General features: G+C 35.5%; 1 protein-coding gene across 1 annotated transcript in view; it reads left to right on the top strand.

Annotated features, from left to right (window-relative positions):
- COL4A1 (collagen type IV alpha 1 chain) overlaps positions 1 to 27,343 on the top strand; it is a 247,878-nt gene that overhangs the window by 74,283 nt on the left and 146,252 nt on the right. The window contains exon 2 of the mRNA XM_036755107.1: positions 7,554 to 7,610. Within this exon, the coding sequence (XP_036611002.1) occupies positions 7,554 to 7,610 (57 nt within the window). The remainder of the gene's footprint in view (positions 1 to 7,553; positions 7,611 to 27,343) is intronic.

Raw genomic sequence — 27,343 nt, 5'->3', positions numbered from 1 at the left:
TTACATACATTTTGTCAATGAAACATCTTCATTCATAACTAAAATATAGCCACAAACTTGGGTGCTGTCCAGTAAGTGCTATTGTGTAATAGGGTTTGTATAACACCAGAAGAATGTTTGCTCTCTTTAACTAAAGATAAAGAAATGTGGAGATAGTATAATGTCCTTCTGGCCTATGGACATACTCTATGGCAGCTATCAATAGTTGATTCCAATCTGTGATCTGTCTGCAAATTCCCATTTCTCTTGACTCAGTTCCTCAATCTGACAGATTTAATTATATAGCACTATCTCACAAGAGATAGTTTTAAAGGAAAGACACCATAGAATTGAGTTATTAATATCATTTTTATTAAAATAATCGTCTTCATTTAAACTATTCCTGTGGTGAGTCAAGGAAAGTCAAACACAATCTTGGGTTGGTTATTCACAGTGTTGGGCCAAATAAAACATACTTGTGGGGAAAAAATTGCTTGCCTGTAGGATAGATTTCTTATTCTGATAGGACACTTACTAGTGGACTATCATTTTATTTAGAACTTTGGAAGCGGTTTTTGAATTCATATGAAACAACTCCTCCTTCCTAAGAGCTTGTTTTTATTTCTCTCTTGTCCCAGGGTATCATTTTATTTATTGTCGTTAGCTTGTTTTTCAGTAGTGCCTGACTCTTCCTGAACCCATTTGGGCTTTTCTTGGCAAAGATACTGGAGTGTTTTGCTGTTTCCTTCTCCAGCTCATTTTACAAATGAGGAATTGAGGGAAACAGGGTTAAGTGACTTGCCCAGGGTTACAGAGCTAGTAAGTGTCTAAGGTCAGATTTGAACTCAGGAAGATGAGTCTTCCTTACTTTAGGCTCAGCACTCTATTCACTATGGCGCCACCTAGCTACCCTAGGGCACTTACCAGTGGGCTACCATTTAATTTAGAACTCTGGAAATAGTTTTTGGAATCATGAGATAGCTCCTCCTTCCTAAGAGCATGTTTTTATATCTCTCTTTCACCCTTCACCAAAGTATCATTTTATATTTCTTTGATAATTTAGATACATTTATTTATCAGCATTAACTTTGTCAATTTAATATTTACTTTTTAAAATTTTGTTTTTAATTTATGGAATAAAACAAGCATTTTCATAACATAGTACAGTAAAAAAGACGATTGTACATAAAACTGAAAATCTACTATGCACAGCTTGCTATTCCTTTCAAATATGCAACAAAATTATTGTACAAACTTTATTCCTCCCTCCCCTCTCCCCTCTGCACTACAGATGGCTACCATTAGACACAAATAAGTGTGTATATATGTGCACGCACACACACACGCATACATATATATGTATATAAAATTATTCTATACATCTATTCATCAGTTCTTTCTCTGGATGCAGGTAGCCTCTTTCTTCATATATCCTTTATAGTTAATTTGAGTATTTATAATAGATAAAATAACTTATTTGGTCAAAGTTGTTATTAAAACACTTGCTATTCCTGTATAGAGTGTTCTCTTGGTTCTGCCCATTTGCTCTTCATTATTTCGTATTTACTTTTTAAGGACCTAAAGTGTACACATTCTGCACATTCTTCTCTGGAAAATTGTCACTTCCCCTCCCCTCCACCCCTAAACTCTGACTAAGGTGTAAATATTTATTCTGCTAATCTTTATGAGATGAAAGTCAAGTATCTTGGATTAGGAATGAAGTTAAAATAATTTCAAAGCAGATTTCACTTAGAGTATACAAAAATTTGCCTGAAAAGTATTTATTTATAGTAGTATTTTTCTGCTACAGATACTATATTGTCCTACATTATAAAATACTAGATATTGGTTGTAAAATAGAAGATACTAGTTAGAAAATAGAAGATGCATTATGTATGTGATTTCCTTGAGTCAGATCCATTCGGAGAAGATGTCAGGTCATATTTAAGGGTACAAATAAAATCACAGTCTTGAAAATATCTGCTCTATGTATTAAAGATGACTACACTTTAGACTTTAGAAGGGTGGTGAGAGTATACTTGGAGATAAGAGTTGCCTCACTGAATGAGCAACAATGACATGGGAAAAATAAATCTCATCTAGAAGTTTGTGGTTGACATAAAAGGGCAAGTAAGGGGACTACATAGAAGACACTCGAAACAAACATGGACAAACATGGCACAGCAGCCTCGAATCTAGAGTCCCGCTAATGAAAGAATAACTTATTGAATAATTGAAAGGATGGTTCCAGGAAATTATTTGTTATCACCACTCCCCCATAAAGACTAAAAATGGGCATTTTCATTTTTAATGTTTTCTTCAGGTTTTAATTTGATGTTAGAAAGAAGTCATCATGGCTAATATGCAAAGAAGTCCATGTTTTTTTTTCATCTGTGATTTTCTGAGAAGTCAAGGCATTGGGCACTTATTCATTCAAGGCGTATTCATTGAGAATATGTTTACCATGTAAGGAGGACAAAATTAAGTAAGACATACATCTGCAAAAACTAATAGCTCATACTGTTTTTTTTTACTGCTTTAAGTCTTGCAAAGTGCTTTACTTACACTTTCTTAAGTAAAGGGCTTTTCTTTTTGTTTGTTTGTTGTTTTTGGCAGGACAATTGGGGTTAAGTGACTTGCCCAAGGTCACACAGCTAGTACGTGTGTCAAGTGTCTGAGGTCAGATTTGAACTCAGCTCCTCCTGACTCCAGGGCTGATGCTCTACTCACTGTACCACCTAGCTGCCCCCAAGGGCTTTTCTTAATTCTCTCAATTGAACTCTACAATATCCTTGTGAAACAGGTGCATTTGTTAGTCCCGTTTTACTGGTGTATAATGTGAGGATCAGAGAGGTTGCATAACTTGCCTAGTTTGAGGCAGGATTCAAGCCCAGGTCTTCCCAACTCCAAGTCATACACCCAGTAGACTACATCACATACCTCCTACAATGAGTTTATACTCTAGACAGGGATGGGGAACCTGCAGCCTCGAGGCCACATGTGGTCCCCTAGGTCCTCAAGTGTGGCCCTTTGACTGAATCCAAACCTCACAGAACAAATGCCCTTCATGAAAGGATTTGTTCTGTAAAACGTGGACTCAGTCAAAAGGCCTCACCCAAGGACTTAGAAGGCCATATGTGGCCCCGAGGCCATAGGTTCCCCACCACTGTAGAATCATAGAATCTCAAAGTTGGAAGGGACTTTAAAGGCAAAATATCTGATCCAACTTGGACCTGCTCAGGAGTCTTCTTGACAGTACTTGTCAGAAATCTTCATCCCACTACTGTTTCAATACCTTCTTCAGTAACAGGAGAGCTCTCTATCTTGTGGTGACCTGCTCCACTTTTGAATAACTCTAGTTGTTAGAATTTTTTTCCTTGGAAGGAGCCAAAACTTGTCTTTGCATCTTCTTCCTATTACTCCTAGTTTTACTCTCAATGACCAAATAAAACAAACCTTTTTTTTTCTCTTTCCATGATAAGCCTTCAAATACTCAAAGACCATTATCAGGTCCCAACTAAATATCCTCTTTTCCAGGCAAGTTATCTCCATTTTGTTCATACCTCTTAATATTCTGGTCACCCTACTCTGAAGCTGCTCCAGATTGTCCGTATTGTCCCTAAAATATGGTGACCAGAATTCAACACAATGTTCCAGATGTGGTCAGACTAGTGTGGCAGATAGCCAGATCACAGCCTCCCTTGTTCTGGACACTATGTTCTGGACACTCTGAATTCATTCTAGAATTACTATGATTTTTTTTTGGCTACCATTTCACATTGTTGACTCATATGGAGTTTGTAATCCATTATCCCCTCTTATCTGGTTCTCATCCCGTGGTTTCCCCTCCACCCCCAAATGAGCTGTTGTCTAGCCACCCTGTACACTTTGTGCTTGTACTCAAAAATAGTGATTTTTCCAGCCCAAAAGTACAGTTGTGACCCAGGACATGAATGGAATCATTGTATAATAGTGGCCACTACAAAACCCACATAAATTCTAGCCACCAGTAATAATAACAGGTATGTAGTACTTTAATGTTTTGCAAAGTGCTATACAAATATTATTTCCTTTTAGCCTCACAACAACTATGGGTGTTAGGTATTATTATTATTATCCCGATTTAGAGATGAGGAAAGTGAAACAGACCGAAGTTATGTGACTTGACCAGGGTCACACAGGTAAGTAAGCGTGCAAAATTGGATTTGAACTCAGGTTTTCTGATCCTAAATGAATTCCTCCATCCACTCTGCCACTTAGATGCCACTTAAAAAAATCAGCATATAAATCAGAAGTTCTCAATCTTTTTTTTTCTCAGACCCCTTTGGCAATCTGACAAAGCCTATGAATTCCTTCTTAAAAACATGTTTATAAGTGTATGCAATAAAAAAAAATAGGAGTACAAAGAAAACTAAACATATTGGAAAAATATTTAGAAATATCTTAAAGAACCAAAGTTAAAACACCATTAATTTAAAAGTAACCAAAGTGTCTCATATATATTGGGATATACCACTACTATCAGAAGAAAATCGATAGGCTAGTCAAGACTTACAAGCGCACACACACACACACACCCCTTACAATTCCACCCTCATTTCCTTTTGATATTGTGGTGAACAGGGTGACTAAGGCATCCGGCTACTGGGCCTTGTCAAATTATTCTCCTTATTAGGTGAAGCAGCAGCACTCTAGGCAATTGGCAGGTGTTTCACAGCCTGACTCCCTACATAGTTAGTAACCAGTCATTTGAGAGATGCCAAAATCCTGCCTGAAGATTCATTTCATTTTAGTTGTTTTTTATTTTTACTTTTGGATATCTGGGAGGAAAATTAACTTTTAGCTTGAAGTTCTTTTTGGCATTATCTGCACAGAGTTGAATTATTATGGGAACTTAGAGAAAACACTTGGATTGCTACAAGCTATGATATTGGTAATGGTCATTCTTGCAAGACAGATAGGTTATGTAGGAAATAGTGCTGTACTTAGAGTTAGGAATACTTAGATTCCCATCCTTTCTCGGATGACCTTGACATTGACCTTGAGTGAATCACTAATTTCACTGTGCTTCAGTTTCCTCATCTGTAAAATGAGAGGGTGGACTTGATCACCTTTGTAGTCTCTTCCAGATGTGCATCTACCATTCTATTAAATAAGTTTTTTTTGAAATATATTATCAGTTGATTAAATAAAATCTGGTAATGGTCACAATGGTAACTAGGTGGTGCAGTGGATAGAGTGTTGGGCCTGGAGTCAGGAAGACTTATCTATCTGAGTTCAAATCTGGCCCCAGACATTTACTAGCTGTGTGACCCTGGGCAAGTCACTTCACCCTGTTTGCCTCAGTTTCCTTATCTGGGAGAAGAAAATAGCAAACCATTTCAGTATCTTTGCCAAAAAAATGCCAAATGGGATCTTGAAGGGTCTGACATGACTGAACAACAACAGTGGTCACAACCCTTTTTTTGGGACTGGAAAGGTCATGATTAAATTTAACCGGAATGGTGAAAGTTTAGGATGGGACAGGTATGGATAAATAATGTGTATATATCTATATCTATATCTATATCTATATCTATATCTATATCTATGTACACACACACACATATACTGATACTGTTACCCAGCATTATTGGATTTTAACTTATTATTTAACTTTAACTTTATTTTACCAATAAAGCCCGTGTGAATCAGATCAATCTCTTTCATTATCTCTAAATTACTTGGCTACATTGCATCTGGAAGGTATTATAGATGTCATTTAATCCAACTTCCTTATTTTACACATGAGGCAGCCTCGATGCAGAGAAATCAAATGATCTGATTGACCCTTGTTATGCTGGAAGTTGAGGGCAGAACCTAGATTCAAATTTAGGTTCTCTGTTCCTGGTTAACCACTCCAAGTTTATCACCAGTATGCCAAATTTTTTTCATAGTCGAGAAAAACCATTGACATAAAGGTTCAAAATTTTGTTTAGACCTGTTTTGAAATTGTTATTCTACTTATCAAAACCCAGGTTATGAAGGAAAATTGCTTCATGTGGATTGATTTAAGATGGTGGAACATAAAAGTGTATTCTGAAAATAGTTGAAAATATGAGCCAGTATAAGAAATATATCAGTGATCTCCGGACTTTGTTTGGCCAATTGTCAACTGTCCCTCTTTCCAAAATGGGAAATTAGGAACAGGTTACTGTCTTAGGGGCACTTGTACAGATTTAAAATAAATATCTCCAGATGTCCTTGTTTTATGTAGTAGATTACTATGGCAATGGAGCTAATATTTGACTTTACTGTTAGAAACATTTTCTTCCTGTGATTACAGTGTTCTGAAAGGAATTGCTATAACATTCAGGAAACTAATATCATGTTTGGTTCAAACTTGTACAAGAATGCAGGTATTATCTTTCTTTAAATGTTAAAACACTTCCCCAGTAAAGATAAACAAAACTATTTATATTAGACTGACTTATAGCCTGTCTATGGTAGCTATCAGCTATATTTTAAATTTGAATTCTGTCTGTACAAGTTTAATGACCATTATAATTGATAATATTTTTACCTTGTTGACTCTTTCCCCCTTTATGTTAAAAATTTTATTTCTTCCTTTGAAAGGTAATCTAATTTTGAGTTTGTGTATTTTAAAAAGTTCCATTGTGTTGTAAAATTCAGTTTGATTCAACAGATTTGTATTAAGAACCTATTTTGTACAAAGCACTGTCAAAGAACACAAAGATTAAAACAGAATAGCCCATTGAGTTGTGTTGGCTTAGAGATGTCCCTTCAGCATTTTCTCCCCATTTCTGTTGTTCTCAGTTCATTTGTACATTTCAGTGAGTTGGAAAATGGCAGACATTTATGGATTAAGGCTGCTGGGTTACTGCTAGATAGTATAGTGGCTAGAGTGTTGGACTTGGAGTCAAGACAACCTGAATTCAAATCCTGCCTTTCACACTCATTAGCTACCTAACCCTGAGGAAGTCACTCCATCCTTTTCAGCCTTGATGTCCTCTTCAATAACATGAGGATAATAATAGCACCTACCTCACAGGTTGTTGTGATGATCAAATGAGATAATATATTTAAAGCACTTTGCAAATATATATGTATATATGTATATATATATATACACGCAACTGTACACTATTGCACCAACTATTATGATTCATAAGTCATGCTCAAAGTAAATTATTAAATAACTTAAAATTTAAATAGAAAGTAAAAGATTATAAAAGAGATGGGGTTACGAGCTATCAAAATAGGTAATGATTCTATTGGTTCCAATAAAAATGTTATTAAGTCAAAGCTGTTCAGGCTAAGAAATGAGTATGAAATATGAATCAAAAGTATCTTTCAATGAAGTAAATATATTAAATCATTATTTATTAAATTTAATAATAAATATTAGATAGTAACAGAGTAGCAAAATTTGCTTTCTTATGGAGATGATGATGATCATAAATGAACAGCAAACTGTTTTCATCATAAAGAGGAGGAACTAACCTCATTTCATTGGATTTTTTTTCAATTTCAAACTGTTCTCATATTTAAATTATTTCAAATTCTATTTTCAGGGTTGTTCTGGTTCTGGCTGTGGAAAATGTGACTGCCATGGAGTGAAAGGCCAAAAGGTGAGTATTCTAAATGTTCCTTTTAAATTCTCACCATCCAAGCAACAGAGCATTTGCAAAATGTGAAGACTAAAATAAAAAGAGCATAACCTGGGATGCAACCTTATTACTTTTTAAAAGCGTACCCCAAACACTGGCTGTGTGACCAAGTCACTGAATTTCTCAGGCCCCTAGGAAATTCTCAAGGATTATAAACTTTGAAGTACGTTATTACTATTGAGCTTATTATCTATTATTGCCTGTCTGCAATGGGAGAGATAATTCTTCATCTCAGACTTTCCCTACTGATGAAGTTACAGGCCCAGTTTACAAAAAAACAAACCAAATCTACTCTCACTGCAACAAAACTTTAATTTCTTTTCCTCAAAAACCTTCTTGTCTTTCCTTTGCCAGCAAACCAATATGCAAATAGTGAACACCTCAAATTCTGCTTATTTTATTACTAGAGTTATTCAAGAACTGGCTGGCCTGAAAGAACCATTTATAAGCTCATGTTTGGTATATTAATTTGCAACACTTTAGAGTATCATTTTTTTTCTTTAAAAAAAAGGTTTCTTCAGAATGTGAGGGAGCTTTCATTTTTAATAACATTACCTTGTAACGGAAGGCAACTCTTATCTTGCTGAATTGGTAAGCAGATGGGCACTCTCCCAGGTTTTTGCAGATGGGTGAATGAGCCAGGCAAATTGCTTCCTAACTACTGTCAGTGAGTTCCATTTTGAAGCCAGGTATGTGAATGGGGTCATAGGAACAATACCCTATCACCAGTGATCAGATATAGTATGATAGTAACAGGTCTAGTTAATGCCCTACAAAAAGGTTGGTAGGCTGGGCTTTGCTCTGGCTGTGAGCTGACTTGTTTCATGCAGCCAACTTTTGAGATCTTATCTCATTTCAGGGTGCACACCGAAGGTTATTACTGAGGTGTCAACTGACCTTTTCAAAATTCAGTGAATTCCACTTTACAAAAAAAGTATTTTGTGCCTTTATCAGCTGTTTGTTAAAATACTAGACTTTTTGTTTTCTTATGTGCCTACCAATGAGTGCTGCTACTGCTGTTACCTGCCTGGCATTTGAATGAATGAAGTCTGTAAGAAATTTAACATATCTCCTTATATGCTAATTCATTTTTATGTTTCATTAATTTTGTTGATTTTTAGACTTCACTTAATTTGCATCCTCCACCATCATTTTAAAGTGTAAGCAAGTGCTTCTCAAAGGACAAAAATATAACTGCTATTTTATTTATAATATCTAATTATATTTAATTATATATAATATATAAAATATAATTGTAAATATATATGTAATTATCTAATTTATAATGTCCTTAAAATCATGAAGGCCAAAGCCTGGGAAGTCACAAATGAGGAAATGCACATGTATTTTTTTAATCAAGGATTCTTAGTCTTATTTTTTTTTAACCATTTCACAAATGTCTTTGTACAACCCAAGACCTCCTCACAATGTTTTTAAATGTATAAAATAAAATACATAGGATTACATAGGAAACCAACTGCATTGAAATAGCAATCAATTTTTTTTAAATCAAGCTTGTGGATTTGTGTTAAGAACCCCCATTTTAGGTCATTATTAACCATGTTCTTTTACATTTGTCAGGTACTTTATAGTTTTCAAAACATTTTTACATCTAAGCCTCCAAATAATTTTTAAGAGAGTAAGGCGAATATTATTTACCCAACTTACATATGAGGAAGCTAAGGCTAAACAGAGGTTAAGTGGCTTGCTCAAGATCAGAGATGGAGTCTGTGCTGACACTTAGTATCTTGTAATACCGTGCATTCAACTAAGCAATTTAGTTTCCCAAGTGTTTAAATGATTAGAAGGATATCAATTGAATGGCGTTAGGGATTTCTCCCCTCTTCTTCCCTCCCAACACATGCATCAACAGTAGATAGTGGTGGGAATATTCAGCACACTTCTCCGAAGGGCCTTTACAAGGGGAAACAAACTAATAACCTCTCTTGTTTGTTCACATCTTTCACTATTCAACTCATATTCAGCCTGAATGCAACATTGTTGAGTCTTTTCCATTCTCTGGCATGGGCATCTGTTTGTTTTAAATCTTAATGCCTGATAAATTGAAAGCCTGTTGAATACAGTGAAAACAATAATGGATTTGGGGGCCCAATCCCAGCTCTGACTTTGTCACCTTGGACGAATCACTGAAGGTTTCAGGGCTTCAGGTCCTTATCTGTAAAATGAGGGAGTCTAGACTAAATGATCTCTAAGGTACCATCGAATTCTAAATCTATGATCTTGTGAAATCTTGATCTTGTCTTATGAATGACCAAAGCTTTCCTATGATTATTTCAGGCTAGGGGTAATCAAGCCACAAAACTACAAAAGTTTTAAATGGACAAGGAAGTGTAAAAGTGATAGAGAATGTAATGAATGAAAACCCTAAAAGACAGAGTTTCTGGGTAATTAATTTATTGATTGTTAGGATACCCAACAATCAATAAATTGATGACCAGTGGTTTCTCTTGGTAACTAAAGCCTCCTGGGAGAAACCCCGAGACCTTAGATATCTTTATGAAATTGAATGTCCCTGACAAGTGAAAATCAACCCTGATTGGTGGACATTTAATGAGGAGTTAGGCTGGAAGTCTTCAGCTCCTCCTGCTGAGAATGTGGCTTAATCATGAGACTCAGCAGCCTCCAGCAATCTGGGCAGGAGACTCCATCTCCAAACAGACCTCTCTGACTGTCTTTCTTTTTTATGACCTGGGTCACCCTAAACTCTGATGGCAGGGTGGAAAGACATGGGGTTCTTCTCACCCAGACTGGATTCTGTTTATACTCTAAACAGAAGTTAGATCTCTTAGTTGGGTGGGGTTCCACCTAAGATTGAAGATTATATTTCCTGGGGGCTAGAAGTAATCTCATCAGCCAGCTATGTCCTTTAGAGATGGACTGCCCTTTTTAAAATATAGTATTTTATTTTTTCCTCAATTACATGTTAAAACTATTTTTTAAAACTTTTTTTTTAAGTTTTGAGTTCCAAATTCTATCCCTCCCTCCCCTCTCGCTGAGATGGTAAGCAATCTGATACAGGTTGTACATGTGCAATCATGTACAACATTTCCATATTGGTCATTTTGTACAAGAAGACATGAATAAAAAAGAAAGAAAGAAAGAAGGAAAGAAAGAGAAAATGAAAAATAACATGCTTCAGTCTGTATTCAGACACTATCAGTTCTTTCTCTGGAGGTGTATAGCATGCTTCATCATGAGTCCTTTGGGATTAGATGGATTGACCTTTTACAGGATATGGACCTTGAAAAAAATAGAAAAGCCTGGAACCCAATTTAATAATTAGTTATTAATGTAATGGTATTATAATAAGAATTTCTCTCAAGAGGAAGTCAAGTTATAGCATTCTAGAGCAGTAAGGGAAGAAGATCATCAAGTCCAGGAATATCAAGTCCTGAAATCTTACCATGATTACATTTTCCTGTGTGTAGTTCTTTCAAGGCATAGGGGCCCCAAGTTTTGTATCCCTTTGTTCAGAGGAACATGTAGTTGAATTAACAAGTCTTTCTGAAAAGAAAAAAAAAATAGGCTGCTGTTCTAAAAATAGATGACTGCTAAAAACAAAAACTTAAACCAAATGTGAGATCTGAGTGAAACCAGTGGTCTGGTCCAACTCCCTCGTCTTAACTGCTGGAGAGATCAAAGATCAAAGAGATTTTCAATCCCAAGGTCACACAGCTACTTGACAGAAAAAAGAGAACTAGTTTTCCAGACTCTAGATCTAGGGGTTTTTCTCCTAGAACACATTGCCGTAGAATCATGAGTTCAGTGGTTTTCAGCCCTATTTGCTATAGCTGAGATTTGTGGAAACCAGGAATTTGTTTTTGACCAGAGCTTAATGAACTCTATTCAAAATTTCTGTGGCCCATTGGAGAAGTCTGATTAACAGAGACATCATCCACCAAAATCTAGGTTATTTTTGGGTACCTCTTCCTCTTCTCTCTTGAAATCTCATTTCCTCTATTACCCATTTTAAATATGCTTTTTCCTGCCTAAAGTGAAATAACATAAAGTGAGATTCCTTAAAGTGCATAATGAAATTACATAAAGCTGATTACATAAAGTGCTCCAATACATATCATCACATGATGAGAGATAATAAAAGGTTTTAATTGAGGTTCCCTCCCTTGTGAGTTGCTCTGCTTAAAAACGGTTTTTCAGGGAGTAAACTATGGTCAGTGAAGCCACTGGTATTGTGCTAGAGTGCTGGGCACAGAGTCAGGAGAACCTGAATATTCAAAATCAGCCTCAATTTCTTACTTAGATAGTGGTGGAAATCTAGTGAGATATACATTCCTAGAAGTATTCAAGCAGAGGCTAGATAATCACCTACCAGGCATGGCATAGTGAAGATTTTTACATGGGATGGAAAATTGGAACAACTAACTCCCAATATTCCTTTTTTGAGAACTTCTATGAAAATTCCTTCTATGAAAGCATGAAAGTTTGTGATTCTGTGACATCACCATTCTGGAGATTATTTTTGCATCTTATTAGAGAGATAATTTCACATATTGGCCATTTGCATGGCCATATATAGAATCTAACAAAGGAAATTCTCCTACTGGAATGTCTCCAATATAAATTACACATCAGTGCCAAGATCTCTTAGGCTGACTCATATTTAATTTTGTCATTGGGAGGAAGGGGCAAGAAGCATGTAATTGATAAAGCCTCTTCCATTTTTTCTAAGAATTTAAAAATGAATTTCGGCATGACAAATGGTCCCTAATTTTATAACTTCTAAACCATTAAATAAACAGCAGAAACATCATACTAGCTATTCTGTTTTTAGTTAAACAATTACTCCTATCAGACCTTTACTGGTTTTTTATAAAGACTATATTGAGCAATTTAGAATAAAGTAAGTTGTTTACTCATTACTTCCCTGGATGACTGTTCATATCTTCAGATGTTTTCTCTTAAGTAATTAATTTGGCTTTGCACACAATACCTTTGTGTTCTTTCAGTCTGTAGCAATGTGGGAATGTTATCTGTTTAAACTGATTAGGGTTTTGAATACGTGCCTGCTCAGAAAGAGCCAAAAGTTAAGCTCTCCTTTTCTTGATAACTTGATATTTTTTTTAGAAGACCAGTGGAGACATCAGGAAAGACACAATATTTCCAAGAATAACATGTATATTTTGAGAAAAGTAACTCTTTGCATCTTATAAAATGAATTTAATTGATGAGTTTTCTAATAGTTTTTATGAACACTATGGACTCTTTATGGACGTTACTGGCATTATTCTAGAAGCAGCATGGAGTCAGGGCAACCTGGATTCAGGGCCTTTCTTTAACTGGGTATGTGACCCAGCATAAATCAGTCACTTACCTCTCAGTGGCCCAGGCAACTCTCTACGCCCAATGAAATCCCAGGTTTCGACTAAAAGTGTCTCCAGCTAAAAACCTCCTACTGGACTAAAGAGTATTGTAGTGACAGAAGTATATACATCATAGTATTGAATTATTCACAAATATATTGGCTCAACAAGTTTTGTGGCTCCATATAAATCTTTCCTGATCCTCATGGGTTTTATATTCCAAGAAGATAGGTGCTGTCCATAAATCACAAAAACATAAATCGATCACTTTTTCAAGTTAGTTTTTAGATTTTGATTTCTTTCTTATTTTAAATTTATAGCAGAAGGAAACAAAACTTTTTTGTTTGATTTTTTTTTTTGAGACTGAATCTTCTTATCTCATGGAGGCGTGAAGTACAGTGACCACTCATTGATGGATCCCAATATCGATTGGCAGAAGCTTTAACCTGCACCATTTTTCCCAACCTGAATAGGTTGGTCCCTTTTAAGGCAGCCTAGTGGCCTTTGCTATTGCAGGGCTCACTGTATTGATGCCAGACTTATAGTCCTGAAGCTCTGGTCTCCCAGTCTCACGTTATCCATCAGCCTCAGCCTCCTTAGTGCAAAGACTATAGGCATGGGCCACCATACTGATAGAAAAAAAAGAGTTCAAAGGACTTCTCTTTTAAGTTATATGCACCAAAATCTCAAGGATCTGAATTGTATTTGACGTAAAAGAGCTTAATGTAATAACTTTTATTTGCTTTTTTCTTGTACTTGTCTTTATTATTTGTATCTTCTCATTAATGGAGTTTTCAACAAATATTCATTAAGTACCAATTCTGTATAAAGCAATGGGCTATGCTTTGGCAATGCAAGTTGGAAGAAATAATGATATATAGGATTTAAGGACTTGAAGGGACCTTAGATATCATTCAGTTCAGCTACTCATTTTACTAATGAAATAATTGAGGCCCATAGAGGGAGAATGACTTTATCAAACTCAGAGAGCTGGTATGTAGGGGACCAGAATCTGATGTTGATTTAAAAAAAAAAAACAAACTTTTTTTCTTTAGTGTTTTTTTTTTCATCCCACCACAATTGCCTCTCTGAAGAATCCCAGTTTCATAGCTCTTTAAGAAACAAGCCCACAAACCACAATATCTTTTAGAAAACAGAAAGTATCCTTTAGGCTAAATATAATTATCTCTAGTAAATAAGCACTATCTATAGACTTTGTATTATGTACTAGAATTTAATTAAATTCAAAACATATTTATTAATGTCTCCCCTGTGCAAGGCACTAGAGAAGTAAAGACAAAAATGAGATTCCTTGCCTTCAGGGAATTTGCTTACATTAGATTAGGATGATATAACATGTACACAGATGAGTTAATAGAAGGTCATTTGGGAAAGGAAGGAGCACTTTTAACTGAGAAGATGGGGGAATTCAGGTAAAACCTATCATCTAAGCTGTGCCTAGAGGGAAGACAAGAACTCTGAAAGGTTCAGATGAAGAGAGTGCATTTCAGGAATGGAAGCCAACCTAAGTGAAGGTGCTAGGTCAATTCATCTATAAAAATAGCCATCACATATCAATCCAACTGCTATTACAGAGCTCTGAAAAAAAGATATCACTGACATTATTTAAACTATGTGTCTTATCTGATCTGAAATGGTAAGAGATGGATGGCCTTAGCCAAGCTGGAAGTGATTCACTCTTTGGCTTTGGAAATCTGGGAAGAATTTTATGCACTATGATTTTATTCAGGATATTGATTTCTTTTAATATAGTAAATGGTATTGTTTGTTGGAAACTTTACCTATCTTGTGGCTCCTAGGTATTTCTGACAAAAGTGCCAGAGATAACACTTCAAAATTCCAATTAAATATAATTCTTTTTCTCTGGTTGCCTCACCAGGGATAGATATTCATTACAAACTTATAGGAATCTCAAGCAGATTTATAAATCTCAATCTTGTGAGTGAGATACCAAGATTCCACTCTTCTATACCTTCACCAGGGATTTTAAAATAATTGCTGTCAAGTAACCCATTGTATGAGTCCTAAAGACTCAAATATAGTGTCTGTAGCTGTTCTAACTGGATGAATGCTTTCTGATGGCCAGCCACAGGCCAATGAAAGCCAGGCCTTTCTGTAGCATTGTGCTAAAATGGAAATAAACAAAGGGACTGCTGGTGGATTAGGAGGAAAGTAAGTACTCTTTTCCTTTGGGACCATGGGAACCTTTCAGTTCTAGTTCTTGGGGAGAGTCAGCTTCAACCTCAAGGTTAAGTCACCAAATTGAAAAAAATAAATTATAAGAACTCCTCTACTTTTGACCCAGAGGAGAACATACAGGTCATCTGTCCTAGGACTTGAATTTGAACCCCAGTTTTCCACCTGAGAGAAAGGCTATGGTCCACCTCACCCAAATTAATAAGTATTCTATATAATTAATGATACGTGAACTCACCTTATACATTAAAATTTTTTAAAGGGTCAATGTCTCTGATTAAGAATTGGGTAGTCATGAGGCATGAGTGTCTTATATAAGCTTTGAAAGCAACTATTTACAGTAAGGCTTGGGCTGGTGTTGGGGGGTTGTACATAGTACATCACACTACATCATATGTACATCATAGTTCTCTATGCTTCTTCCTTCCCCAAACATAGTTCTCTAGGTAGTCTCTTGAAGGAACTCTTATCATTCAATACGAGAAAAGGGGCTTTATAAACCTTAAAACAATAATTAAATGTTAGTTGTTACCTAGGATTGGTTCTCTTATCTAGAATTCCATAATCTGTCATCCTGCGGGAATATAAGATGGACCAAATTTTCTAGCTCTCACATGCTGTTGGTCATTTGTTTTCGCCTCTCTTTTTGTTAAAGGCTATTGCCAGAGATATTTATAATCTCCTTGGATAAGAGCCTGAATTTAAGTTGAGACAATGAAAAATACCAGCCCATATAATTTCTGGCAATTTCTATGATATTATTAAAATGCTACAGAACTATGTAGTATATTGAGATTTTTATTTAAGTGAAGTAATGTCAATTTAAATATTGAACTTTTTGGTTAAGTGAAATAATATTAATTTTTCTTGAGATGATATAAACAGAATTGATTTTAGTTCGGATGAATCTTTAAGTGATATTTTTCATGGCAAAGTATTCATTTGTCTTGTATTCTTCATATTTTATGAAGAGTAAATATCTGTTGAATGACTTCTGAGATCATTATTTATTTTTCAGCTGTTTCTATATGTGGCCTTCCATTTATACATATATTTATTTATAAATATAAAACATACATTTTAACAAAAGGTTATTTATAAGTTAGAAGTCAGTGAATTAAGTTTTGTTTGACATGCAACTCTGCATGAAATCTCTATTCTTTTTTTCAAGCCTTTTTCTTACTTTTAAAACCCAACATTACTGTGGAACTGAGTCAATAAGAAACATATGGAACAAGCAGAAATCGAGAATATTACACCAGAACCTTGAATATGTTTCATAGAAATGAAAGGGACCTTAGAAATCATATAATCAAACTGCCCTATTTTATTGATGTTGAAAATGAGGCTCAGAGGAGTTAAGGGCTTCAAGGTGAGGTCACATAGCTTGCTAGTGACAGAGCTTCAGGCCTCTTAACTGGCCACTTCACTTTCCACTGTATCAACATGTTATCTTCCTGTTGCTAGGTACTCAAAACTGTTTTCTGATAATAATCTTCTTACATAAATAAAATGGCATTAGCAATTACTACAAATGCCCAACACCTCATGTTCCTTCTTTAACTTCTTTAAATGATTTTATTTTTTTCTTTCAGCTAATGACTATGTTTTGCTTCCATGCTTCTGAATAGCAACATGTACAGAGCTACAGTAAATTAGCCTTAACTCTGCAAAATCTCAACAATTAGGGAAAAGTTGGTTTCTAGCTTTGTAACATTCCTCTCCTGTGGTAATGTTTATGGTGGGTATCTACTGTACTTCATTAGGAAGAGCAGTTAAGTTCCTTCCCAACATCCTTTTCCAATGTTCTAGTCATGAAGAGACACCTTATGCGTTATTATTTTAACATACAGTGATCTATAATATCTCCTTGGTTAACACTAACTGTAACATTAGTTTTAAAGGCCTGTTAAATGACAGAGGGATTGGATTTGTTCTTTTGTCCCTGTAAGGTCAAACCAAGAACAATGGGAGGAAATTTCAAAGAGGTAAATTTAAGCTTGACATCTCATTTCTCACAATGAGAGCAGTCCCACAGTGGAATGTGCTGCCTTAGGAAGTAGTAGGTTACCCTTTCTTGGAAATCCTCAGGCAGAGAGGCTAGGTGATTACTTCATAGGCATGTTATAGGGAGGTTTCTTTTTTTGTATGGGTTGGACTAGACTAGATGGTCACTGAGATCCTTTTTGACTCTCACACTCTGATTCTATGATTCTTCTAATATCATAGCTATTTATAAGCAAATGGAGCCAACTTGATTCAAAGTCAAGTCTATTAAGACTTTCTGGACTAAGTCTGGAGGAATAAATTTGAATTGAAGACAAACCATTCCAGTATCTTCTCCAAGAAAACTCCAAATGGGGTCATGAAGAGTTAGACAGACACACATGAAAATGACTCAACAAGGCAACAGAACGATATTGTATGTCTCTCCTTTTTTTTAATCCTTGAATTGTTTTTCAAAAAGAACTTTGTGGCTCAGATTTGTGGTCATTAATAAATTTTGCTTAAGCTTCTAGAATCAATTTTGTTCTAATGGGGGGTAATTGAAGTGATGGACATAATTCCTGTTTGTTGTTTTATCTAGCTGTACTTAATTCTAAGACTTTTTCAAGGAATTTCTCTTTGCATATCTTTATAGTACATATGATAGAGGATTGAGCATGACATTCATGTGGATCAGTAAATGGAAAAGAACATATTTCCATTAATCCACCTTTTGGTATCTTGTCATTGCACAGAATGATTTGTCTATATATACCTGGTTCCAAAGAAAAATAACCAGAAATTGCCAGCTCCGGGCCAGTCGTAGCTATTCCAGTTACGTCAATTGCCATGGAGACTCAATTAAGAGAATTTATATGGTTACGGCATCAAATGGGTCTACCTTTTCCTGCCCTTAGCCCGCTTTTCCATATTCTATGATGTGGTACCTGGAGTATCCCTGAACTATATTGTGTGCTGGTACTTCTCAAAGGTCAAGGAGGATATTTTTTCTCTCTAATACTTTATCTTTCCCCTCATCCTTGTCTCCAATTGAACATTAACATGCCCTAGTGATTTGTGTTTCAGAAAGGATTGGGAGATTGGGTCTGAATGCTCAAATATAGTTAATTCTAAAAATCCAGAGGGAAGTGATTTTATCTGAAAGTTGCCCCAAATACAGTTTTAATATAGTGTGAATTGTTACATCCCCTTTACTCCTATCCCCATTTAGCAGTCCGGTTGAAAAGTAAATCTCTCAAATGTAATATGTATCACATTGCTCTTAAAGCCTACAACACTTTATTATGAGAATATGATTTAATCAGTGATATCTAAGGCCAGCCTTGTGTGTCTTGGCTATTTATGGAAGAAACTATTTTGTGCAAATGAGATCCTGACAAACACTGGCAGACAAGAAAGTAACTTAGTTAAAAAAGTATAAAATTTACTGTAAGTTTTATTTGGGATCAAAGGCTTAACATAAAACCCTGACCTATGAAAGCTGCAAAGAACGTTTCCTGTTCTCTTCTTGGTGAAGTACTAGGAGCATTCAGAGTATGTTTCCAGACAGCACGTAATGATGCTCGATGGTTATGTAGGATGGGTGGAGAATTTCATCCTCAAAAATTAGATTCACAGAACCTTCCTCTTTGTGAAGAGGCTTAACACAATGTACAGTTAAACAAAGGAAGAATTAGTCAGAGTTAATGAGCAAAGCAGATGACAATAGGGGAAGTGGTACCCCTTTGTTTATTCTTTACCTCTGGCAAAATTCATTATTTTTTTAAAGTCATACTCAAACATGATAGTCATATAGAAAATGGTGCTATTTCTCTAGTCCCAAGTTGAATTAATATTAACTTATCTTCAGTTCACATCTAAATTTCCATGATGAAGTAAAAGTTATTGTGTTAATTCACAAAACATTAGGTAAGATGCTTCCCTAAAGCCCCTGAAAAAGATATCCTCATAGTTAGCATCAGGTCATGAATGAACATATGTACATGCCTTTGAGGACTTTATGAAAACAGATGCAGGACTGTTTTTAAATGTTTAAGACTTAGCAGCATAGTCCTATAAATTTGTGGTCCCAGATTGAAATCAGGAAGTCTTAACAAAATCCCTTTGGGGCAAGTTTGTTCCTTCCATTTACTGAGTTATTTGAGACTTTTCATGGCCTCCAGTTTGACATAAGCTCCCAGGCCCTGAAAATATGAACTCTACATGTTCATCTAAGTTCACTCTAAGTGTTTGATTCAAAGTTCATATCTCTAGTGAAGGGCCTGTGATGGGTGTTAATACTTATGATGTATGCATCACAGAACTACCTGAGGCACAGGAAGATCAGCTATTGAACTCTAAAGGTTTTTTTTTTAAACCAGGAGCTTAAAGTAGATGGATAGATAGATAGATGGATGGAGAGATATAGATAGAGTATTTATTAAGCACTTTTTGCCAGGCACTGTGCTCAGTGTTGGTGATAATAAATGAAGCAAGACAATTCTTACTCTCAAGCAGCTTAAATTCTGATAGGGAAGACACATAAAGTAGAACTGAAAGGGGGATGGCTGGGTAAAGAGGACACGATAATTGGTGAGGAGAGATCTAGAGAGTGAAATCTTGAGTAAGATAGATTGTGACTCTGGTCCCTTCTGAAATTGTGTTCCTTTTCTGTCAGACAATGAAGAGAGCAGAGTCTCAGAGTGAGTTTTTCTCCTGGGGTAGCAAGGAAGGACGAAAAGGAGAAGAATCCTGAGAATATCTTGGAAGGAAGATTGCAATTGGAGTAATACTTGAAAGTCGTTTCAAGTTCCTTCTGTTTCTGTATTGTCAGCTTTGATTCTTGGTGGTAGTTTTTATTGGCTAAGTCCCTAGCAGAACACATACCAGAATCCCTTCCTTCTTTGCACAGCCCAGTCTAGGCTACAAAAATAGGATAAATATTAAAACACTATGGAGCATAGTTCCATGGGAATCTAAGAGTTGTTTGGCGAGGGAAAGGAGCATATCTTAGGTCTCACCAGTGACTCTGTTAATTTTCCTCTTCTTACTGATGGAATCAACATTCCACTGCTAAGGTTTGGAGGCATTGGGGTGAGCCCTTTCCTTTCTTCTTCCTAGACTGTATGTCTCCTAATCAAGCAGGGAGTAGAAGTGATATGTCTTCATTTGAAACGGAGATTTTGCATATGGCACCTTTCAACCAGATTCACAGAACTCCACAAGCATTTGTTCATAAATCTTGACAATGTTTCTGTTATGTGGGTGGTAAACATCATACTGTCTTTCTCAGATAAAGAATTTTGAACACATTGAGATTTGATTTAAAAAAAAACCTCTTAAGTTCACATGTAGAGTTAGCTGGTAGGGATGAGAGCAGAAAGCACAACTCCATATATCCCTTTCCTGGACCACACACTGAGATAGGCATGGGAGTCATTTTGGACCTGGTTATGACCCTTCGGTTGTCTTGCTAGGTCACAGCTCAGGCAGCCCTTCCTTCCCAAGCTTCAGCCCTCTGCTTCTGTGGGTAGTACACTCAGTTCTGTACAAGACACAATGACTAGGCATCTGACCAAGTACTCTTGCCTGCCAGAGCAAAAGTGATACATGACTTTGGAAAAGTCCTCCAGTAGCATGAGTTAAATATTCCAAAATTTCATTTGTGGAGTAAACAAATAAGGCATGATTTTTCTTTCTCTTTCAAACTGCATTACTTATCTGTATTGTAGAGCTGAACCCACATATTGCTCAGCTTTTGGGGTTACTTTGTGTCCAAGGACTTGTTGACATCAGATGTCATCTGATGTTATCTGAACATGGAATGTACCCTACTGACATGAACAGGGGTTGGGCATTTTTGAAGGATTCTGAAAATACAATGTCTATAGTGTGGGTCAGGGAGAAAAATTACACAATGATGACTTCATGGGCTGCACATGCATTCTTTCTCTCTCTCTCTCTTTTTAAAAGTATTCATCCCCCCCCTCCCATTCCTGTTATTTTCCCTCATTTCTTTTCTCTACACTTTCCTTTCATGATTCATCACATGCGTAGGTCTTCTGTTGCATAGCAGCTTTATTTTATTTTAAAAAAATACTGTTTCTGCCACATCTCTCCTTCCTTCTCCCCTATCTCTCTTTCCTTCTCCCCTCTTCAGCTTTTCTGCATTGTGGAAAGCATAGTGTTGCAATAGAAAGAATATTAGATTTATAGTCAGAACACCATAATTTGAATCCTAATTCTGTCACTTACTATCTGTATGGGCTTAGACAAGTAACTTAATCTGTCTGGGCTTGAATTTCTTCATCTGTAAAATAAGAATATTGGACTAGTAATTTCTAAAGTCCAGTTCTAAATTTATAATCCTGTGGTCTGAGAGACCACTAATTCAAATCCTGCCTTTGACACTTAAGAACGATATGACAAATCTTTTACCCTCTCTGAGCCTCAGTTTTTCTGTCTGTAAAATTGGAATAATAGCATCTATGGCACTTACATCTCACATGTAAGTACTTACATTGCAGAGTTATTATGAGGGTAAAATGAGGTAATGTAACACAAAGCAACTTGCAAAACGTAAAGCGCTATGTCATTGTCACCAGAATTCAGTGATAATGGGAGAGCTGGATTTCTAGAATTAACCCATTACATACAGGCCATTCTGAATTTTGAACTAAGTTCAGAGGCAAAGAACCATGACTTAAGCACTTATAAAACACAATCAGTTTCTTGTAAATAGGATCAATAAAAAAGTGATACAGGATCAATCTTAATCTTCTCACCAATTAGTATTATTTCTATATTTTAAACATACCCTTAAACATGACGATCATTTTAAAAAAACCTATTAGTTTAACAAAAATTCTAAACAAATACAGTGAAAAGGATTCTAGATTTTGGATTCAAAAGACATTGGCTCAAATCTAGTCCTTGCAATTTACTCCCTGTGTGACCTTGGGTAAATAATTTAACATCTCTAGACCCAAGCTTGAATATTTGTAAAATGAACCCTTTAAGGTCCCTTCTAGATCCAAATCTTTGTGTGATCATCATCACATATGGAACTAACTCTATCCCTTTTTTGGAGCCTTATGATAATACATTTAAGATATAATTTATAATGTAACATGTATATGTCACCCTTAGTTTACATGTATGTATTTTCCTATTTTGAATAGCTTTGTATAGGTTTCATATTTTCCTTTCTTTATGGCAATTACGTTACTCCATTACATAAAAATAGGATAAGTTTCATTGGACAGAGGCGATGCAGCTAAAAATATGACAGTAGACTTTAAAAGTAAATTTTAAAAGAATTGTTGAAAGGACCATGGATATAATCTTGAAAATGTAAATGCACAAGGTTAAGTGTTTCAGCTTTCCAAGTGATATCCTTCATTTTGCTTTGATTCACTGAGTAATTTATTCTAAAGTCCTATTCTACCCAAGTAGCTCTCCTGATATAACTGGGTTTACAAATGTCCCTAAGAAGCTACACTTGTACAACCAAGTATGAATCTGCTCACAGAACACCAACTATCTTTAGGATAGGGGATCTTTAACCTTTTCCTACCTTGATAATTGACCTTGAGCCAGCTAGAAGAGAGACTTTGCTGAGATAAATGGATTATTCACTGCTGGTTTGATATTTTCAGTAGTATCCCAGTAGAGGTCTTGTGCAATACAACCTGATGTCAAGCAAAGGGGGAGTAGAAAAGTTCAGATTAGAAGCATTTCTGACTAATTTGTATTTAAATATCCCTCGTTCTCTGACCAAGCACAAATTGCTTCAGTCCCTTTTGGCTGGAACTATTGAGGATCATTAGAGAGTTCCTTCTGCATCCATACTGTTTTTAAAAATTGGATCATAAACACTAATCATTAATAATAACAAATAAACATATAAAAGAAGGGGGCAAAATCTTACTCTAAATGCCCTAATATTTATTAAAGCATAAACAAATGAATGAACAAGCAAACATTTTTTTTCTTTTTTTCTACATTAGTCCTTCAAGCTAGATATCATTCAGTTTCTTCCTCATTCCAATTAAGGATAATTTATTTTTTCTTTTTTCTCTTTCTTTTTTTAAGCTTCTCATCATTGTTGTACTATAATATGTTACCTTTTGAATCATATTCCCTTAGAGTCTCTGGCCAGTCTATGTATTTTCCTTTAATTAAAAATTATGCTAACCCCCAATCTAGGGAACATAAGTGACTAAATGTCAGATCCCCATATTTGGCTATTGGAAACAGGAAGATAACATGGTCACTTTATCCTAAGATTCCAATTACTTTCATTTCACCAGAAGTTCTTTGCTTGTTTGGCCAATTTAAGGTCAGAGAATTATTTCCTGTCCCTGTTGCATCTATCTTCAAATATTAAGCAAGAAACATTTATTAAATGCCTACTCTGGGCTAGGTGCTGAATGTACGAAGACAAAACCTGTCTCTATCCTCACAGAACTTGTGGTAGTGATTAAATGAATCAGAGAATTTTAATAAAAGGAGAATAAATAAGTTTGGGATCTCAGAAAAGCTGTGTGATAGCAGATATTTCTGACCTTAACAAGATTAGGGAGGATCTCTTCAAGAGGGTAGTTATGGCTGAACAAAAAATCATAGTGACATGAAGAAAAAGAAAAGAATGATCTGGTCTTGGAAAGACTTAATCTCACAGTGGGTCATGGGAGAAAATAGTCTGGTGCAGAAGATAAGAAAGAGGAAAAGTTCATGGAATCCTGGCATCCATTCTTGCATACTTTAGAAATACCCTACGAATACTTGTTAAATCGTTCCTGTGGTTGAACTTAGTTATCTAAAGCAGCCAGTGACGTAATTTATGTCATGAGTTGTGTGAATGGGATGAGATGACACAGCATTTTCATTCTCCTTCCAATATCCTAAGGCTTGCTTAGTAAAGTCTTGTGCCTGTTTGATCTAAAAATGTTGTGATTAAATGCAAAATCTGATGTTAATACATGCATGTTCAAACAATTCCCAGGTGAATATAATTTATAAAATAATTTATAAATTGAATTTATAAATTTATACCCCCCCCCACATATATATATATAACAATTTATAAATAAATAAAATACAATTTATAAACCCTTGCATTTCATTGTGCTGTAATTAGTTTTTGAAGTTTTTTCATCTAAATTATCCTATTCGATGCGTATCATATTTCTGTTAGGTAGAATAATTTTTATTATCCCCATTTTAGCAGATGAAGAAATTCAGGAGAGATTTAAATGTATTTAAATTTATATGATTAGTAACTGAGATGAGAAACTATGCCCTTTTACTGGATCATACTACTTCACTATTATTGTTAATAATAATTATTACATATAGGTTAATATATATATGGCAGCTCTATGTGGCTCAGTGGATAGAGTGATGAACGTGGAGTCAGGAAGGCTAATCTTCTTGAATTCAAATTTGGCCTCAGACAGCCACTTAGCCTCATTTGCCTCAGTTTCCTCATCTATAAAAGGGATTGGAGAAGGAAATGGCAAACCACTCCAGCATCTTTGCCAAGAAAACCGCATATGAGGTCACAAAGGGTTGGACATGTTAGAAAACAACGATAAAATAGGTCAATATTCCCAAAGAAATTGAACTGACCTTGATTTCAGGTTCCGTGCTTATTTTCAATCAATTCAGTCAACATTTATGAATCACCTTTGTATACTGAACATGGCTGTGAGGGAAGGGGAGTGTAGATGAGATAACTTTCTTCAGAATTTGTTGTGCGGTCGAGGTGCTATTTGTGATGAAGACATTAAACATTTTAAAATCTCTGACTGGGCAGCAGCAGCATGGTACATAGTGGAAAGCACAGTGGATTTAGAGATAGAGGCCCAGGATTCATATCCTAGCTATTCATTCATTCATTCATTCATTCATTCATATCCTAGCTACTATTTGTGTGACCGACTTTTGGGTAAATCTCTTAACTTCTCTGGGTCTTATGTCTTCATTTTTTAAATGAAGGACTAGGTGACCTGTAAGACCCTTTCTAGCTCTTCATCTAGTACTCAACACAGTACTTGGCACATAGTATGCACATAATCAATGTTTATTGACTAACCACAGATGAAGATAATGAGGCAAACAGGGCTATTATGTGACTTGCCCAGGGGTCACACAGTGTCTGAGGTCAGATTTGAACTCAAAAGATGAATCTTCCTGACTTGAGGCCCAGCACGCTATCCACTGCATCACTTAGTGGCCCACTTTAAAACCACACGAGCCTTTAAAAATACAAACTCTGGGGAAGGTTTAGAGACTGTTCATTCCTTTGAAAACTTTGGCGTTGAGATTTCTTTTTCAAAATCCTTTTTTTGGGGACAAATTATTACAGCATTAATTTTTTCAATAACAAAGCATTTATTTCCCTCCCACTTGGGAAAAAAGAATAAAAACAAAAGCCATGTGAAGAATATGCATAGTCAAGGAAAACAAATTCCTATATCAATATGTCCAAAAATGTATGTATGTCTTATTCTACTTAGTCGATCTCTTCCCTGTCAGGGTGTCAGGATGACATTCTTCATCAAAGTTCCTTTGGAATCTTGGATGATAACTGAATTGATCAGAGTACTTACATCTTTCAGATTGTTCATTTTTACATTGTTGTTGTAGCATAAATTGTTCTCCTTGTTTCTGATCACTTTACTCTGCATCAGTTCATACAAGTCTTCTCAGGTTTCTTCAAAGCTATCCTTTTTGTCGTTTCTTAATGCAAAGTGATATTCCACTATATCCATAATTTATTTATCCTTTCCCAATTAATTTGCACCCTTTTAATTTCTAGTAACTTGCTACTACAAAAGAGCTGCTATGTAAAATATTTTTATCCCCATAGGACCTTTTTCACCCTGTTATTGATCTCTTTGAGCTGTAGGCCTAGTAGTAGTTTCACTAGGTCAAACATTATATGCACAATTTAATGAAAGTTTGGATGTAATTGCAAATTATTTCCCAGAATGGCTGGACTCATTTCACCAGCAGTGAATCAGTGTGCTTATTTTCCCATATCCCCTCCAACATTTGTCATTTCCCTTTTTTGTTGCCTTTGCCAATCTGATAAGCATGAGGTGAAATCACAGTTTTAACAATTTACATTTCTTTAATTATTACTGATTTGGGCCATTTATTCATCCTGTTATGGATAGCTTAGATTTCAAGGGTAGCTTGAGAAATACTTATTCATATCCTTTGACAGTCAATTGAGTATTGGCCCTTATTCTTACAAATTTGCATCAGTTTCTTTTGTAGCCTGGAAATGAGACATTTATCCAAGAAGCTTGCTGCAATTTTTTTTTCTAGGTTAATGATTTCCCCTCTAATCTTAGCTGCACTGGATTCACTTTGTGCAAAACCTTTAAAATTTTATTTAATTGGAATGGCATATTTTATCTTCTGTGATCCTTTCTGTTCCTTGTTTGGTTTTAGCTTTTACATTTCCAGATTTACATGAATGTTTATTTAAAATTATGAAACTTAAAATTTGTTTAATATATCATATTTGATCTGTTTTTGAAGAAAAAATCCAACAAATCAATTAAAAATGAACCCATTAGCAAATTATAGAAAACATAATTTTACATTTTTATTGAGCTTCTCTTTAGGTTGAGTTCAGTTAAATCCAACAAACATTTATTAAGTTCCCATTATGTGCCAGGTACTGTGTCTACTGGGGACACAAATAAGAAAAAAAAGATAGACCCTGCCCTCAAAGAGTGCACAGTATGAGCTTGAATGATCGATTATGGTTATAATTGTTAAGATTCATTGTATGTAATTATTTTACACAGTATTAATGAAAGCAAAAAATTAAGACTTTGACCTCACTTTGGGATTTTCTGACTTTTATGTGCCCTAAATTTTAAGCAGGATATATGAACTTCCGGGAGTCCTTAACACATCTTCCATTTGCTTTTGACCCTTTAGACTAATGATGTCTTCAGCTGTGAAATTCATGCACTAACTTTTTTGAGTTATTAATAAATTAATATCTTCCCCCAATTTATTAACATACCTATTTGTTTGACACTTGTTAGTTTCGCGCTCACTGGGGCAAGGGGAAAAGAGAAAATATCATTTTGACAGTAGGCTTTGAGCAGCCTTGATTATTGC

This window comes from Trichosurus vulpecula, chromosome 4 (genome assembly GCF_011100635.1).
Source record: "Trichosurus vulpecula isolate mTriVul1 chromosome 4, mTriVul1.pri, whole genome shotgun sequence".
Taxonomy (NCBI): Eukaryota; Metazoa; Chordata; class Mammalia; order Diprotodontia; family Phalangeridae; genus Trichosurus; species Trichosurus vulpecula.
This window is presented reverse-complemented; position numbering and strand designations above follow the sequence as displayed.